This window comes from Simochromis diagramma, unplaced genomic scaffold (genome assembly GCF_900408965.1).
Source record: "Simochromis diagramma unplaced genomic scaffold, fSimDia1.1 OVJJ01000091.1, whole genome shotgun sequence".
NCBI classification, from domain to species: Eukaryota; Metazoa; Chordata; class Actinopteri; order Cichliformes; family Cichlidae; genus Simochromis; species Simochromis diagramma.
The window spans coordinates 1,881,576-1,899,599 of NW_024386901.1; the positions used below are offsets into that span (position 1 = coordinate 1,881,576).

At 41.4% G+C, this 18,024-nt stretch overlaps 1 protein-coding gene across 5 annotated transcripts in view; it reads right to left on the minus strand.

Annotated features, from left to right (window-relative positions):
- Window positions 1–621: 621 nt before the first annotated feature.
- The window catches only part of LOC120735392 (interleukin-1 receptor-like 2), a 29,927-nt gene continuing 12,524 nt past the window's right edge, over window positions 622–18,024 (minus strand). For 3 of the 5 annotated variants that reach the window (XM_040034741.1, XM_040034740.1, XM_040034739.1), the window contains 11 exons: window positions 14,297–14,374; window positions 13,606–13,858; window positions 12,896–13,088; window positions 12,321–12,489; window positions 10,607–10,669; window positions 10,297–10,429; window positions 9,996–10,150; window positions 8,763–8,903; window positions 7,579–7,746; window positions 6,490–6,770; window positions 622–1,685 (listed from right to left, as the gene is read on the minus strand). In XM_040034741.1, coding sequence (XP_039890675.1) covers window positions 1,398–1,685; window positions 6,490–6,770; window positions 7,579–7,746; window positions 8,763–8,903; window positions 9,996–10,150; window positions 10,297–10,429; window positions 10,607–10,669; window positions 12,321–12,489; window positions 12,896–13,088; window positions 13,606–13,858; window positions 14,297–14,372 — 1,920 coding nt within the window. In that variant the 5' untranslated portion in view covers window positions 14,373–14,374 and the 3' untranslated portion in view covers window positions 622–1,397. Of the gene's footprint in view, window positions 1,686–6,489; window positions 6,771–7,578; window positions 7,747–8,762; window positions 8,904–9,995; window positions 10,151–10,296; window positions 10,430–10,606; window positions 10,670–12,320; window positions 12,490–12,895; window positions 13,089–13,605; window positions 13,859–14,296; window positions 14,375–14,454; window positions 16,498–18,024 lie in introns of those variants that run through there. The other 2 variants (XM_040034742.1, XM_040034744.1) reach the window with 2 other exon arrangements.

Below are 18,024 nucleotides of genomic sequence, written 5' to 3' on the forward strand. Positions count from 1 at the left end.
CGCTTCCCAGTCGTGACTGACCTGAGACGCAAGTTGAGAGCAGTGCAGGGACTGAAAGCTAAAGGAAGAAATTAACATGAGCCAGTGTTTGATAGTGACCGACTGAGTGTTTATATTATGCTTGCTCTTTAAACTAACCAGAAGTTGGTTGGTGAATGAACCCAAACTAATATTCTAAATGATCTGTAACCAAATTAAAGGCACTTCAAATCCTAAGTGTGTGTATAAATGTACCCAATAATCTCTTTAGCCCCTTTGTTTGATTTACCTGCTACAGTTAGGTAGATTAGACGCATGATACTTAACCGGTCTTGCTATTTGAAATGTTCAGCCTTTTTTAACATAGCATCCATGCACAGCTGCCAGATGGCAACCTTTTTTTTTTATTTTCCATTTTTATTTTCACAAATATGGAGCTCCTTTATGACACTCATGTACACTGACAAACATGTTACATGGTTTAAGCAAAGATTTAAGATTTGGGGGGGGGGGGTAATTTTATAGTTAAGTAAAATCAGTGTAGCAGAAATGTGAAGTAAATTGACAAAAAAAAACCACGCTATAATACTAGACCCAGTGTCTTTGTGGTGTATGTTTCTTGAGGAGGAATGGAAAAGAGTAAAAACTGAAAATAATCTTTTTATTTGCAAAATAGTCACACTTTAAAACAAAATTCAAATAGAAAACAGTATTTACAATTTCCCAGAATCATAAGTAAAAAAAAAAAATCATTGATTAAAAATGTTAGCGCATACATTTTAACCTAGATTCTTATGCAGCCTCATTTCATGATGTTGTTTTTACAAATAATATACATAAATTAAAAAAAAGCATCATGAATATACTTTTCTGGTTGTTCCTCTTTACAGTTTTTACATGTTAATTTATATATTTTTTCTACATATTTACAAGTTTAATCATACATATGTACATTTCCTGATATGCCTATCGCCCAGTGTCAGCTGGGATGTTGAGGATTGTGGTAATAAAATAACTGTACGACCATTCAAGCTATTTTCATCTGCATTATTTTTCAGGCCCCTTCTGTTACTGATTGTCAGCAGTTCACAGACAAACTGTGGACAATTCAGACACTGCACTGATCTGTCCATGACCAGCTGTCATCTTTAGCCAATACTTTCCACATTTCTTACACTTTTTTATACTCATTGCAATGTGTTACTTGAAAAGTTCCACAGAAGGTAAAGGTGACATCTCTGCTGAGAGAACATTTGGAGTTGCCTGTGCTGTAAACTTGACTCAGGGTCTTGGTGTCACTGCTTCTGATAACAGTGCCCACGATCTACCTGTGAGTGAGTAAATGCAACTTCCACATTTACATTAGAAACCAGGTACTCTCTGGTTCAATATCTGACAAACACAGATCGCCATCAGAATTACAGAAAGGCTATTGTTTCAGGATACACTACCCTCTTGCCCCGGACAGGCATGTGATACCTCAGTTCCTTCCAAAACCTAGAGGAAGGGGAGAGGGATGTTGACAGCTGTGAGTCTGTTCCAGTTTTTTCTGCATCAGCTCCACTCATGCACGTCTTCCACCTTTGCCTCGTCCTCTGGTTCTTCCACCAACACACAGCACCCTGCTTCTTCCTCAGATGACGCACTGACTCTGGAAATAGAGCCAGTTGTGCTGGCGTGATCTCTTCCAGCTCAACCAGAACCACCTGCAAAGCAGAGCTTAGATTAGACTCTGTGGAATGATTTAATACACATTAGGCAAAAGGGTATCTTTCTGTTTAAAGTTGTAGTTAGAATCAGATACAGGAAATAAACTCTGGGGTCTGAACTTCACATTAATCGGTAATTCTGCATTTACTTCTTACATTTATCATTATTATTTAATATTTTTTGATTTTGGGATAGAAGTACAGTCAGTACTTATGAAATGCCCATCAGTCCTCCTGTTACACTCATGTTTGACATCACAAAATTTAGCACAGAAATAAATTTCTCAACTGCCTCTTTAGCTGATCAGTTAGCTTGATATAGGTGAGAATGGAAATCCATACTAAAAAGATCTGATCAAGATCGGAGCCATATGAATTTGATTTGGGCATCTGCATCTAGCTCACACATCACAAAATATTATGATGTTGTAATATTTTTCCCTTATACTTATCTATCTGTATGAAATACAGACTTATACAAAATTCACGTTTTTACATGAATAATTATGTGTTGTTGTCATTTTAGCCCATTCCTTGTGGTTTTAGGGAACACAAAGACCTCATAATGTCTGTCATACACTACAGGTCAAAAGTTTTAGAACACCCCAGTTTTTCCAAGTATTTATTGCAATTCATTACATTGAGGTCCAATGAATAGCTTGAACTGGTGCAAGGGAAGGGCTGAACTGTCAGAGGCTTAAAAAAAAAAAAAAGGTAAGGTTAACCAAAACTGAAATATAATGTGCATATCAGAATTATACAAAAATCGTGTCGCCTTTTTCAGGGGACACAATATATTTTAACAATTTAAAGCTGTTTTGCAGCAATTGAGATTAATCAAGCTTGATCAAGCTTGATCAAGCTGAAGCTAGTGCAACTGATCAAGCTAGTGCAACTAATTCCTACAGGTGTTCCAGTTTTTCTGGATTACTTACAACCCCCTCTGTCTGCATAAAAGCAATGTTGGAACACACTGTGGTACCAAACCCTTGTGAGCATCTGTGAACAGTATTGTACTGCAGATAGTGGTGTGTTGCTACAAAAATGGCGAGAAAAAAAGGCAATTAACAATGGAAGAGAGACAGACCAGCATAACACTTAAAAATGTAGGTCTTTCCTACTGAGAAATTACAAAGAAAGGTTTCAGTGAATAAAGTTTCCTTCACCATCAAAAGGCACTCAGAAACTGGGGCAAATGCTGACAGGAAGAGGTCTGGCAGATGAAACGCCGCAAATGAATCAGAGGACAAGTTTCTGAGAGCTAACATCTTGTGTGATAGGTGGCTCACAGGACAACAGCTTCAAGCACAGCTCAATAGTGGCCATAGTAAGTAATTTCAATTGAAGAGTTTGAGCTTCAGGGTTGACTGGATGAGTTGCAGCAAGAAAGCCTTTGCTTTCTTGCTGCCGGGCCGGGCCTCGGGGCCTTGGGTCCTGGTTTGTGTGTCGCCGGGGTTGTGGGCGGGTGGGTGCATGGGGGCCCATCCCTGGCGCGGGGTGCCGCCGGTGCGTCGAGCCGCCTGGGGGGCTCTTCAACTGGTGGGGGAGATTGTCACACCTTGCAGGAGCTTTCCTCTCCTCAGGAACTCTCTGCAGGAGGGGGAGACACAGGAGAGGTGGAGGAAGATCTCAGCCCGGGCGTCTATTGTCTCATGTAGTCTGGAAGATGAATGGATGGTGGGGTGGGTGCAGTTTTCTCTGTGGTGGGGTTGGGTGGACTGTCCCGGGCTCTGTGGGGCCGGGGGGCGCTGCTGCGCTGGGCCCCGGTCTGGATGGGCCTGGGCCCCCTTTCCCTGGCGGGTCGCGGAGTATGGGAGTGCCTACTGGGGTCAGCGGGGGAGCTGGCCCCAGGGAGGGGTCACCTGCCCCTCCCTTCCTTCCCTCCCCATCTCCAGCTGCCTCCCTCTTCCCGCTCCACCACAACCACCCACACATGTAGGGCCTTGGAGTAGGGGTATGTCACCAGGGTGCAGAGGAGGCTACCCCCCCCTGTCCCCTTCTGGCTGCCTCTGCCTCAATTTTATCCCACAACTTAGACATTCACATTACTCACACTCTCATTACGCATACATATAGGATCTTGGGGGTGGGCACGATACACGGAGTCAGAATTACCATCAGGGTGTACACCTCACCCCTGGCGTCGTTGCCCACCTCTCAATTTTGAATACACGTAGACATTGAGGGCTAGCAGGAGGGACTATGCGCTTACCTGCTGCTCTCTGGCAGGTAGCTCCATGCCCTCCTGGGTTTTAATTGCACCTTAGAACACACATGCATCAACACTACAATGAGCGGGTGGAGGGAGGTTTGGAGTCTTCTCTCACCCCCGTTCTCTGCGGCCTGCTGGAGCGGGGGGGCTAGGAGGAGGAGTTGGCCGTCCGACTGCGGTCTGGAGTGTGGGGCCTCCCTGCTGCTGTGGAGTCGGGGCGGTCTGCCTCTCCCCACCGCAGGGAAAAGGGTAACACCACCTGGGTCTGGGTGCAGTTCCCCCCTCCAGGGGCAAGGGTACCTAGACCCGGTTCGTAGAGTACGCTTGGGGAGTGTGACCGTGTGTACAGCGTCTCTTTATGTCTGTCTCCATGTTGGTTGAGTGTGGAGTGAGTGCATATGAGAGCATGAGGGTGGGAATGGATGTTTGTGTCTGTGTGTGCCTGTATGTCTGTGTCTATATGTCAGGTTGGGTATCAGACGCCACCTCTCTGGGGACATCTCAGGCCCTCCAAGGTTTGGAGGCCTATCTCCACCCACCACCACTTCCCCCTGCCAGTGGCGGACTCCCTCAGGTGTCGGTGCGTTGGTGGTTCTTTGTGTCTGGGGGTGGGCGTCCGGGTACACACCGGCTCACTCCTTGGCGGCCGCTTATCGGGGCCTGGAGCCTGGGGCTCGCTCGGGCCACTTCGGAGGTGGGGTGCCCCCGGCCTCTCGGCCTGGGGCTCGGTCACTCAGGCACAGCTGGCTGCCGGCGGAGCTCACGGGCGCGTCACTGCAACTCCCCCTGGCTTCTGCTCCGCGGCTGCTGAGTGAGCCCTCATCTGGGACTCTCCTCAGCTCTTACTGGGACAGTGGCGCGGCTGCCCCTCTGTTGGTCTTCCTTGGTCTCTTGTGTTCTGGGGGCCTCTGGATGTCTGGAGTTTTGATCTCCTCCATACCTGCTTCATGCCCTGGAGGACGGGGCTGTGGCTCCCCACACTCCCTAGCAGATCGTTACATGGAGAAACCTTTGGAATGCAAGCATGCTGATCCACACAGGTATGCACACAGGTGTACACACGGGTATTCACAGACGCGGACTACAGCTTTCTTGACTGCTGCCTCAAAGCACATTGTGCGCTGTCTATCTTGCGTGCTGCACAATATCGTTTATTATTTAGTATCTACTGATATCTACTGCTAGCTAGTTTATTGTGATGGTGCCGTTTTTTTTTTATTTATTATGTTGCTCTTTGTTGTTTGCTTTCTCTTCTGTTTTTTTTCTCCATACAGGTGACCCAGGAGTTTTGTTCTTTTTTTTTTTTTTTTTTTTTTTTTTTTCTTCTTCTTTCTTCCCCCCCTTCTCACCGTCTCTTCTCCCATTTGGTTTTCTTTCTCTCCCTCTCTTTCTTTCATTCTTTCTCCCTGTCCTATCCTCCAGTCATGTCTGTCCCGTTTGTAGCAACTGAAAATAAAATAAATTCATAATTATAATAAAGGTCAATCAAATGGACCAATATGGCAAGGCCATGACGATCCACTTGGTAAAATAAATCCGCTTGGCATCTTTCTTGGCCTTAAGACAACAATTCTGATGGCTATAGATCCAAACGGGACAAAAAAAAAAAAAAAAAAAAAAAAAGAAAGCCTTTGCTATGACGTCAGAATAAGACAAAGAGGCTTGCCTGGGCCATGAAACACCACCATTGGACTACTGAAGACTGGAAGAAGGCATTATGGACTGGTGAATCAAAATTTGAAATCTTCACGCACATCGAATTGGCGAAAGGATGATTCCAAAGTGTGTGGTATCAACTGTGAAACATGGAGGGGCAAGTGTGAAGGTCTGGGGCTGTTTTGCCAAATTCATGGTCGGTGACTTGTACAGAGTGAGAGGCCCTCTTAACCAAAATGATTACCACACCATTGTGGAGTGCTATGCAATACCCTCTGGTATGCACGTAGTAGGGCAGGGGTTTATTCTACAGGAAGATAATGACCCAAAACACAAGTCCAAGCTATGCCAGAACTGCCTTGGGGAAAAAGAACGAAATGATAAGTTTGAAAACATGGAGCAGACAGCACAGTCTCCAGACTTAAACCCCATTGAGCTGGTTTGGGATGAACTGGACACAAGAGTGAAAGCAAAGCAACCTACAAGTGAACTGAACTGCAACAGATATGGGAAGAACTTTGTGAAGAATATTTGATTTTTATTGTAGAAAGAACGCCACGGGTGTGTTCAGCTATCATCTACCAAAGGTGGCAACTTTGATGAGTCAAAAGTTTTGGTCTATAAATTGATTCCATGCTTTTTTTTTTTTATTGCTTATTTTTTACTATGCTTTTATTTCAGAGTGCATGAAACATTAAACAGCATCATTTTCAATAAAAAAAACTGGAAAAATTGGTGTGTTCAAAAACTTTTTACCGGTAGTGTACATAAGAATGGACCTAATATGTACCTGTGTGCCAATTTTTGCTCAGCTCCTGATCGTGTAGGAGTTCATGTTTAATAGCAAGATATGCAATTGCCTCTGTTTGACATTAGTCTGATGTCTGGCAGTTTTTTCAGAGACGTGCCTCTGAAGAGTGTCTATTTCCTCACCTTGAGGGAGCCCTCGATCAGCACTCGGTGCATTGCTGCCACACACTCCAGCTGCTGCCTTGTGTCTTTACAGACTTTATCACCAACATCAGAGCTTGTAATGCTAAAGCTGTCACTGGCATTTCTTTGACTTTCATCGCCGCATTCACCGCTCTTAGAAATGTTGTTATTATTACTGCTGGTGCTGCTTGTATGTCTTTTGGTGGTAAAAGAGGAAGCAGTGTAGAGAAGGAGGACACGGCGGCTGGCTTGTATGTTTTCTTCAACAGAGTCCACCATAGCTGCAGGAGGGAACAAATAATGAAAACACACGGTTAGAAAATAGGAGCTAAATAAGTGAACTTAAACTTAGCTATATGCAGCTCTAACAGTTATATTTAGAAGTTTATTCCTTTTTAAACTGAAAAGAAGTAAATGCAACCATCGCAGCAGACAGCCAAATTGCCTTTCTTCACAAGCTAATGCAATGCTACTTTTTAACTGCATGAACAAAAAATAAATAATTCGGCTTTGCCACATATTTTCTACTTAGGAAGTCACAGCAACAGGCAAAATATTTGAAAATGAAACAAGCTGATGTGTACAACACTGGGGAATTTGTCTGTGTTTGTGCATTTCTAGCTAGCAGTTATTGTTGACCGCCCTGAAAAGGCAAGACAAGATCACCACAAAACAACTTATATAAATTCTTTCTCATATATACCCTATCTCATGCAGTTTCATAAAGGAAGAAAGTGAAGACAAAAAGAGGCTAGCTTTTACCACCTACAGCCCATGGTATTTACTTAAAAATACACCATGACCAGCTAAACGAAATGCAAACAGAAGCTTTTTGGATAGTCTTTCAAGATTTTAAGCTTGCTACGTGTAAAGCAGCCTAATAATATTTAAGATCTTAAAAGTGATCTGCCAATAATGGGTGGGATAAAAAAAATCACAAATTAATTTAAAGAAAAGCATGAAATTGTTGTTATTATTTTTTATAATACTAAATGCCAGTCCTTCTTCAAACAGTGCAAGTTAGGCTCTGTGGTTTAAAAAATGGCTCTGGGCCACATGTCTTCGTACTGTTTGCTGTGGGTAAATTACCTTGCCCAGGCAGGCAGTCACGGCCTGCTATGAAGAGTTTGTAGTCACAGGCCCTTTCCAACACATGAGGCAGTGTTTGAAGGGCAAATGTTTCCACATCCTTGCTGAATCCGAGGTCACAGGGCTGTGGGTATGCCACATAGGCATCGTAAAGCTTCCCATCCAAGTCTAACACAAGAAAAGGAAAAGTTTATGACATGCATAGTTTTGACTAAAACCCTCAAAATTTGATCTTTCAATTAAATATTTAGAGCTGTCATCTATAAACTCAGTTATTCTAATTATTGCTGTGTTCATGCTTTGCAACAAGAAGTTCGATTTATATTGTCAGACAGTGTGCTACCAAGCAGGCAGGGACAGGTACATTGCATGTAATTTATTGCAAAATGACCCCAAGACACCAAGCCATCGGGAAACCGGCAGATACGCCTGGAGTTCACCGAGCATGTGCAGCTATCCTGCATTGTTTCTTAGACTGGAAGCAAATTGGAGACATTATGTCAAACATGTGTAAAAACATTTAAATTCACTGAATAAATTCAGCATGAAACAATTTGTTCAAGCAACAGTGTAACAAATAAATAAATAAAGTTACCAATATGCTAATTGATGATGACAGCAAACAGTAGCTACGTTAAAGCTAACGTTCAACGTAGCTACTGCATTTGCACTTTCTTTTTGAGGTGTTACCACATCAAACTACGTGCTACTTCTGTGTTTTGCTATCTGCATATACGATTTCACATATGTCAAACTGTGTGGGTAACGCTGTTTTCCTTCTTGTTCGGGTTTTCAAACAGTACTTTTCTTACTGATTCAGCCATGGATGCTTTCTGAAGTCTTAAGAATCATCGACTTTTAGCAAAAGCAGTCCAGTGTTTGCTGTCCCTTTCTTTCATAATCAGCAAATGACATTTGATGAGAAGCAGAGTAAGCAGTCCTGTGGTTAGCTTGTTTCCTTTGTTTGTTCTCGCTGCTGACACATGCAGAGTTTATGACTCTGTAGGTTGTCGTGAATATGTGGGTACTGTGTGTGAAGTAAAGGTGCAAGCTGAAAACATTGCTTGGGGTATTTCCATTGTTAAGTACTGTACTGTTAGATGACATTATTGTTGCTATTGTTTTCTGTTTATAATACGTAAATCAATTGCACATTAATAACTACAAAGCTGCTGAGAACTTACCTTTATTTTTGTAGAAGACTGGAAATGCTCTCCTGAACCACAGCACTATTTCAATCTTAAAAAGGTAGTATAGGGTGACGGTGATGATAAACAGAACCATCATACCACCAAGCACAGATCCGATAGCTATGCCACTTGGATCTGTGGAGATGAACAGCAAACATACCAGACATAAAATTTTAGATTATATATTTGCTGCTGATGCACTGGCTCCAAATTCATTATGGCTTCAAATGTCTAAAAAATTACTTTTCAGTCAAATTAACATTTATATCAGATTTAACTGGTATAAAAACAGCATAACATAGCAGTGTAAAAATGTAACTGTTTTTCAGCTACTTTCTCTTGTAATGTTCATATTTTCACCAGCATCTTTGAAAGCATGAAATTTTGCCTCTGGTTTAATTATGTATATTGAGTAGATTGAGCAGGCTGAACAGCTCCCTCTGCTGGTCATAGTTCTAATAATGCCTCCGAGAACTACAATTCATGCATGTTTGTAACAATTTCTAATCCTCTACAAATAATACTTTAGATATAGACTCCTTTGTTATTTTGTTTGTTTGTCTGAATATTAGATGCTATGCTGGAGTAAGACTTTATTTACCTTGAACATGGCTCTGTTGTCATGATAATAAATGTTTCTTACATGAGCCTCGTTTGCTCTTTGAGGCCTCGCCAAATCCTGGGTTTTTACTGTTATACAGGTGGTTTCTTAGTGAGGTACATCACCATGATGACTTATTAAAATATGTAAAATTGTGAAAATATTTATCAAAGCTTGTTATTTGATTGACCTCAAAAGATTTTCAGATTTTCATTTTGCTGTGCGTTTGACTAAAGCGGTGCAGGTTTCATACTAAGTTATTAACAGGTCCAAGTCATAACAATTACTGTATATGAACAGTTCATTCAGCTATTTATTCAGCTGTGGGACCCTAACAGCAATTTGACTGCATTGCTATTATGAACCGTGTTCATTAAGTAGAAAGTTTGCTAATGTGTTTGGTTTAGCTGGTGGTTTAACACCTATCAAGAGGCAAAACATTTACATTGAAGGCAACATTTTCTGTATTGTAATTAACTAATTCTTATTCATGTATAAGATAATCACTTAAATGAAAAGATTACTTGATTAAGTAATTGTGAGTGGTATTCTGAAATGTAAAGCTTTGATTGCTCAAGGTTAGAGACAAACTAAAATATCATGTTTAGGGGAGACTCTGTTTTTACCTTCTGGTTGCAGACTGAAATATCTTTCAGGAAAGCCCCTGTCACTGTACGCACGGCAGGTGTAGTTGACGTAGAAGTCCTCCTCCCTTAGCTCAGAAAATATCAGCCAGGTCTCTAACCACGCACCTTTACTGGAGCCATTTTGGGGCAGCAAACTGTCGAGGACAATGAGATGAAACAGTTAAAAGGTGATGTGACAAAATGCCTGTTAAGGCAGGAGTCTCAAAAGACATCAACTCTGAACATTGGTTCACTGATAAAGCAGATCAATTAAATAGATTTAGAGTAAAAAGGTACTGACCGCTGTTCTAACATGTGTACACGGTGAGAGGTGTTAGTCTCAAAGAATCCATCTTTGTCCAACCAATAAATATCAACGAAAGGCTTCCCAACACCCGGCACAAACACCAGGCACCTTTTACTGAAGTTGTACCCTGAAAACATGCGCAAACAGTGACTCAGTATAAACATGAAACTGTATATTTAGCATTTACTCTCCCTGCAGAAGTCTGTGACTTTCAACGCAATATGTTGGCCTAAATGAAGCCTGAGATACATAAATATGAAATCAACAGAACACCACATTTCTCAGAAGATCTTAGAGGACTTACCGCTCTGTGCTTTGATTACATCATTGGAGGGTTCATGCACTTGTGGAACCAAAGAGTAATCCCCTGAAACAGAGAACATCAAATACTGTGTAGCTTACAGTAGAGGTTGAATAATCACAAAGATATAATGGAAATTGAATCATATTTCTCTTTCACAGTTTTACAGTAAGCAAACCTAAGAAACCATTATTACTAACACAACTGATGTTTCTTTTTCTGTTATTATTTTTATTGTTAAAATGAAGCGATTATGCTTTTTTCACCGGATTTTTGTCAGTTTACAGTAGTGTCAAGATAGTCTTTGAGGCCTTTGGGCTGGGATGTGTTGGGCAACCGTGATTCTGTCCTTCCAACTGCGCTCAGTATAGAAGTCACGATACCTCAGCTCGCTTGCAAGTGTTTGGGAGCTGTTCTGTTCTGTTTGTGTTTGAGGGCGTTACTGTATATGCCTGACTAACTGAAGTGGATATCACGGTCAGTTAGCAGTCAAACATAAACCTTGCTTGAATAACAGAACAAAGACACAGCTGCCCTTCTCAGCTGTGTGGGGGCTCCTGACGAGGTCTTTATCTTGTGTAGCCCACGGCAAACACAGTTTTTGTTTTGTATTTCCCCGTCTTGTGCCACATGCTTGTTCAAGATATAACATAACAATTTTCACTAAGTGAATCTGTGAATCATAATTTGAGGTATCTAGGTGCTAACCTATAAGCTACATGAGGCTTAGCAGGGGATAATTATGACACAGTCAAACCCAAGTAAATGAAAACCAAGTTGAGTGCTCGGAAATACCAGCTTTATGACTGAAGAGCATTGTGCACATCTATACAGTTACTTATTGTATCATCACTGTTATTTGATAATTCATCTTTACATATGGACAAAAAAAAAAAAAAATCACTGTTGTCTTCTTCCTCTTTTTTCAGCTGCTCCCTTCATGGGGCGCCACAGCAGATCATCTGCCTCTATCTCGCCCTATCCCTATTGCCCCTTTCTGTCACACCCACCCTCCACATGCCCTCCTTCACTACATCCATGAATCTTCTCTGTGTTCTACCTCTTTTCCTCCTTCCTGGACGCTCATCCTCAGCATTATATGTCTAACATAGCCCCTTTCCCTCCTCTGCATGCGTCCAAACCATCCCAGCCTTGCCTCTTTACATTTATCTCCAAACTGTTAACATTAGCAGCCTCTCTGATATGTTCAATGCTAATCTTAATCATTTTTGTCACACCCAGTATAAACCTATATAGATCTTCAAATCCCCCAGCTCGGCCTCCTGTCTCTTTATCATTGCCACCATCTCCAAACCGCCATTATCATTATCTTCCCTCCAGTCAATACTTCCATTGCTCTAGGTTGTCTTCCACCTGCTCCCTGCTCTCACTACAGGTCTGCAAACATCATAATTCACATCATCATAATCCTGTCTGACCTCATCTTCAGCCTGTCCATCACTATCGCAAACAGCATGATCAATCCCTGGTCCCACCCCCACCTTAAACACCTTCTATCACTTCGAATGCGCCCTGCACCACTGTCTCACCACCTCCCTCACATACTTCTTCACCATTCCTGACTAAGTCATTCAGAGCCAAAGTTCCTCTCCTAGCATACAAAAGTACGTCATCTGGACCAAGTGCCCTTCCACACTTCATCCTCTTCATAGCCCCCTCACTTCATTTCAGTGTTTCTCTTAATCTACAATCTCACCTTTGACCTCTGCGCTAATAGTCTCTGACACAGATCCTTTGATGCCACCCAGGGTGAATGTCAGAGTACAGGTATAGGTGCCTTTGTGTTGAAGGTCCACACTGGTAATTTTCAGTCTGGTGCCCCAATAGTAAAAGCTGTCTTTCCCATCCTCTATGGGGTCACAACCCTAGAGGGAGAAACACATAAGTCTTTTTTCAAATTAACAATGCATGAAGAAAAATGTTAACTATTTAAATTGGAGAACAGTTTACAGCCACTGGGATAGTTTTGATGCTCCTAATCTGTTCAGATAGACATTTAAAGAGTTCCATGATTTTTAATATTATTAAACTGTTTGTTTCCCTTCCACAAAATTAAAGGGCACGCACACAAACACACCGAGACTGGGATCTGCTGTCAGTCAAATTGCAATTTTTAAACACTCGTATCTCCCCAGAGTTTCAATACATTCCTGGTATTGATAGAAGTTGGAATAGTGGTAGTAAATAGTTGAGGCTGCAGCTACTGTGCAGTCTCTCCATTAAAACCATTAGGTTTCATGCAGCACTCAACAAGAATTCTGGAGAACTCACTCTGTACCACTTGATGGAGGAAGAGATGTTGTAGCTGTTCAGCTTATTCATTTCGTTCTTCAGAGGGCAGCTCAGATTGTCAGTGACTCCTTTTGTAAGTGGCTGATAAGTTTTCCTCGGCCTTCCACATTCTCCTGTAGGTCTTTCATCCACCACCAGTCGGCTGGCCTGCCTGTAGCAGTGGGAAGGAGTCCTGTTGGGAAATTAAGCAGAAATATTATAAATGAATAGATAATTGGGCACACTCGCCCTGGCAGTGAGGGTCATTGTTTGACCTTCTTCACAGTCAAAAATCAAACAATATTAATATTAAATTTGTTGGAATTGTAAGGGATCTTGATCTTAGATTTTGAAAATCTAAATCTAATTCTGTGTTGGGGATAGATAATATTGCAGCAGTGCCGCTGCACGGGAGGCGGTCGCACCTGAGCGGAATCCGGTTGTTGTTGTTGGAGTGTGTGGCTGCAAGCTGCAAAGCTGCAGCCCGTGTGTGAACGGCAATCAGAATAAAAGTGTTTGAAAGTACTGAGATGTGGGCGGTTTCGTCATTCTCCTATTATAATTTCCAATACAGTAAAAGCCATAAACCACTCTGTGTTCACTGTGATTACTGATAGATCATGGAGGCAGTTCGATGAGTTGTGTAAGGTGTAAATTAATACTGTGTTCTATTCATTTCTAATATTTCTACTTCTACTAGTGCTTCCTACCTCAGTATGGTCACATAATCCCCACTGTCATTCATGGTTACATTGAGAATCCACAGAGTCTCCTCGTGCACCAGGATGTGACCAGTCTGACTGCTGATTTCTTGGCCTGACACCGAGTTGTACCACGTGATGTTGTACGGGACAGTTTTGAAATCAAAGACGTCTGGGGACACCAGTGTGCTTCTCAGCATAGCCACATCTCCAGGAACAGAGAAAACCCTCTCAAACTGGAGTTTGTAGTCAGTACAGTTCTCTGCAACATACATGTAAGTGTGGAATAGAGAAAAATAGTTATTTAACCTTTTATTGCTGAGAAATCAAACATTTCAAAGTCAAATATAATGTTGTTATTTGTTTGAAATTAATTGAATTGAACTGAACTGAGATGTGACATATTTCCTGCTCGATGTGTTTTTACTTGAACTTTCCCAAGCAGAGTTAAAAATCAGTGTTGTTGTAATTCTATCCCTGGCCACAAGAGGGCAATAAAATACTTCAGATCATGCTAGTGACTCAAACTGCAGCTTGGCAAAATCATGACATATGATAAATTTACAGAAACATTTAAAAATTTGTTAATGTGTTCTCTCTCTGTGTGTGTGTGTGTGTGTGTGTGTGTGTGTGTGTGTGTGTGTGTGTGTGTGTGTGTGTGTGTGTGTGTGTGTGTGTGTAGCAGTGTTACTCAGCTCACCCTGTTCAAATCCGCTACAGATTCCACACAAACCAAGGAAAAACACAAGGCTTGCCAGTGTTGAACTTGAACCCATGGCTGAAAAACAAAGATACAGAACATTTAGAAGTGAACATGCTAAGAGTCACAGCAAAAACCTGAAATGGAAATCAGCTGACCTAGTGCCAGGTCTTCCTGCGTCTTTAAATTACATCCAGAGAATGTGAAAAGCCCAAGAGCCTTTAAAATCCAGCAAAAACCAGAGAAACTGAAAGAGCTAACTGTACACTGCCTGATATTTTCTCTCTCCTGCTCACTTCTCCTTTCTCATGCCATCTAGCTCCTTCTCTTGATCGTGAATGACTAGCGCTCTGGTATTTGAGGAGCTGCGTGTGTAAGCCAAAATGCTGCGTAATGCTTTATGACTGGAAGCAGACCCAGAATTCCTGATAACAGTCCAGTGTTAAGTGTTGCTCCCTTGGCCAGCCTCTACATTTTTGCATGGAATGTATTAACCCCTCAGGAGGAACTGAATTAAAACTGGTGAATTTGTATGAGTGTCGGACGACATCAGATTTGTTGCTATGCAAATCATACCCCCAGACAGTAAAGTGTCAAGTGGGACTAAGTAAATGCACAACCCAAGCCTCCATTAGTTCGCCAAAAACACATAAAATAAAGTTTACTAAGATAAACAAAGATAGTCGCCATTCTTCCGAGGTTTCTTTACAATTATCCACTTCTAGAACAGTTTGGTTGCCCAAACTTTTTAACGAGCACAAAAGTGATCGTTTGCCAAAAACTGATTTCCAGTGTTGCCGTGTGTGTGTTTTTTTGTTTGTTTGTTTTGATGTGTAATGTCTTTACTTATATTGGTAAGTAGATTTTAGTGAACAGGGTTTACGGGGTTATATATAAAATTTTAAAATGACCTGTTTTTTAAGTATCTTTATGACTCTGCGTTATTGTACCAACATTAAAACCAATCCAGTCCCCTTTTGGCCACTAAAAATATCTTTATGGAACTATTGTTATATAGTTGCAATTTCTGCTATCCTCTTAGTCACTTTGTCAAAAACTGACTGCGGCTTCTAGCTTGTGATACCAATGTTGTTTTGTGGCTCGAGATGACTTATTTTATATTATTGAGGGATACATTTGATATGCTTCGCTGTTTAAAGGCCAAAAGTTTATTCATGGCAGTTTAAATACTTGTAATTACTTTTTGGCAAATGCCAGAAATCAGTTTTTGGCAGACGATCACTTTTTGGCACATCGGTAGCCTACGCCCACTTACACACACATGCAGCGTAATGATTGTTTACGCAGGCAAGCTTGACCTTCAAAATAAAAGCACCATAATTTGAACTAAATAAAATAACAAATAACAAATTCCACTTTAATATGGTCATTGGTTTACTGAAACCCACAATTGCTCCTATCGCATCCACCGTGATGAGTGCGAGTGTGATTATGACTGTTAAAGTGTTGTACGAATATGAATGTGAATGTGGCTAGTAGTAAAAAAGTGCGCGCTGAGACCGATTTGATTTAACTGCATGCGTCAGTAGTTTTAATGTGGTTGTTTACACATAGTGAGGTAACCTGGTAACCTCGACAGATTGCGGCTGTTTGGCCCGTTGTTTTGGCACTGAACATTTGATCTAGTTTTAAACAACATGTAAGCAGGGACTGTGTTTACAAGCAGATAAACCAGAGTTTGTCTTCAAAAGGTGCAAAATGTGGGCCTGTACAGGGCAGGGGTGCCACCAAGGGGGTCGCTGGGCAACCCCCAAAATTTGCTGCCCCGCCTTAGTGCCTCCGGGCAAGACTGCCCTATGTTGGTAATAATGTAATAAGGTTGCAAAAAAGCTGGTGCAAATCCCTGGACAGATCACTGGTGCATCTCAGGGCATAACATAACATAGAGACAGGCAACAGTTCACACTCTTGCCTGATCTAATATTTATGATTCTAATTCTTATATGATTGTAATATTTATTTGTCTTTCCTGACCAAGTTTGCTCTTAACCCTGGAGAACCAATGGGGCCAGAGCCGACCCCATTGGCTTACTAGGGAAACCATGGGGTCAAATTTGACCCCATGGTTTCTCCAGGGTTAAAGGATAACTCCATTCTGGGAGAGCCGATGCTTCTGCTCGGCTCTGCTGAGAATCATTAAAACAATGGTTGAGACTTCCAATCAATCAATCAATCAATCAATCAATCAAAACAGATTATTATGGATTTTAAAATCTTATTTGGTTTTGATATGTACCTATTCTTAGTGATATCAGCTGATATCGACAATTAACCAGGCAGAACATTCATTTTGCTCTTTGTCATACTTTTTCAAGTAAACTATATTTGCCGACAGCATATTAAAACTGGAAATTCTGGTTTTATGGTGTGTCACCCCTGTATGGCCACCTCTATGAAAACATTCTGGAGGCGACAGGGACACAGACAGAAGGGCAGGGTGTGGTCGAGTGAGAGCGAGGACGAATGTAAAGAAGGTGCAGTGCTTGTTACAACCACGGCAGTGAATCAGAGAAGTAAAATGTTACGGTCCCAGCAGTTACTTTTTCAAGCAGAAATAAACACGCCCACACCTCCCAACAAGCCAGAGGGATGGTCTTGCTTCACCAGCTTTTGTGTGAAAGTAACCGTAACTTAGTTCCCATGTGTAAAAACAGTGGATTGAAGGGACCTTTTAGTTCCCTGAATCAGCTCCTGTGACTGAAAGTTCCAGAGAATCTGAGTTGAAGCCCAGCATATGACATTTTCTAATAAAGAAGCAATAAAATTTAAAATCTTCCCAGGAATTCAGTACCAGCTTTAAGTGCCGTTAGAAGCAACATCTGGGTTTTTTCACACCTGAGCACCTTGTTTCTTCTGGCTGACATCAGTTCATGAGTTTGCATAAATGTGCATGGTTTTCTCATCAATTCAGTGTGGTTTAGGCATATGTCTGGGCAATTATTAAAACCAATAGAAGACCAGAGAAAATGGCATTTAACTTAGAATTACATATTACCAGCCTTTCACTGAACTAGTACTGGTATTACACAATCAGTCCAGTCATGAGTCCAGTCATCAGGTTCAGTTACAATTAAAGTACACGACTAAAGCAGAAGGCAGACATGAGTGTACTGAGTAAGGAGTGACTTACTCGGTACATTTTCTACATGGATCTGAATTAAACATGCTGATTTACTGAGTGATTAACAGCTTAACAGATCCATTCATGTTTGATCCAAAATGACTGTTACTGCTGGTTTTAACTTCCTATTGAATTATTTGCATGGATGTGGTTGGAAAGCGCCAGAGGAAAAAACAAAACAAAACATTGCTTTCCTAAATATGGTACAGAAACCTGTCATTAACAGCACACAAGCAGTTAAAATAAAATCTCAATTGTTTCATAAATTCCCCTCACCCCCACCGACTTCATCCACCCATCTTCTGAAACTCTGTATGAATAGTAGTTTAGCATACATGCTTGAACTGGTTGAAACAGCAGCTGTAATACTCTGTATGAGGTCACGTTCAGATGAGATTTAATGACAGATTTTTTTTCTAACATTGTGTGACTTCACACCCGCAGAGTCTGTAGCTGCAGATAGTGTGGAAACTTCACACAAAACAAGTGCAGTGCTTTCCTGTGTTGAAAAGGTGATAAAATATAGAAAAAAATAAAAGGAAATATAAATTTAAAAAATGACAGATATTAAACAAATGTGTGTGCC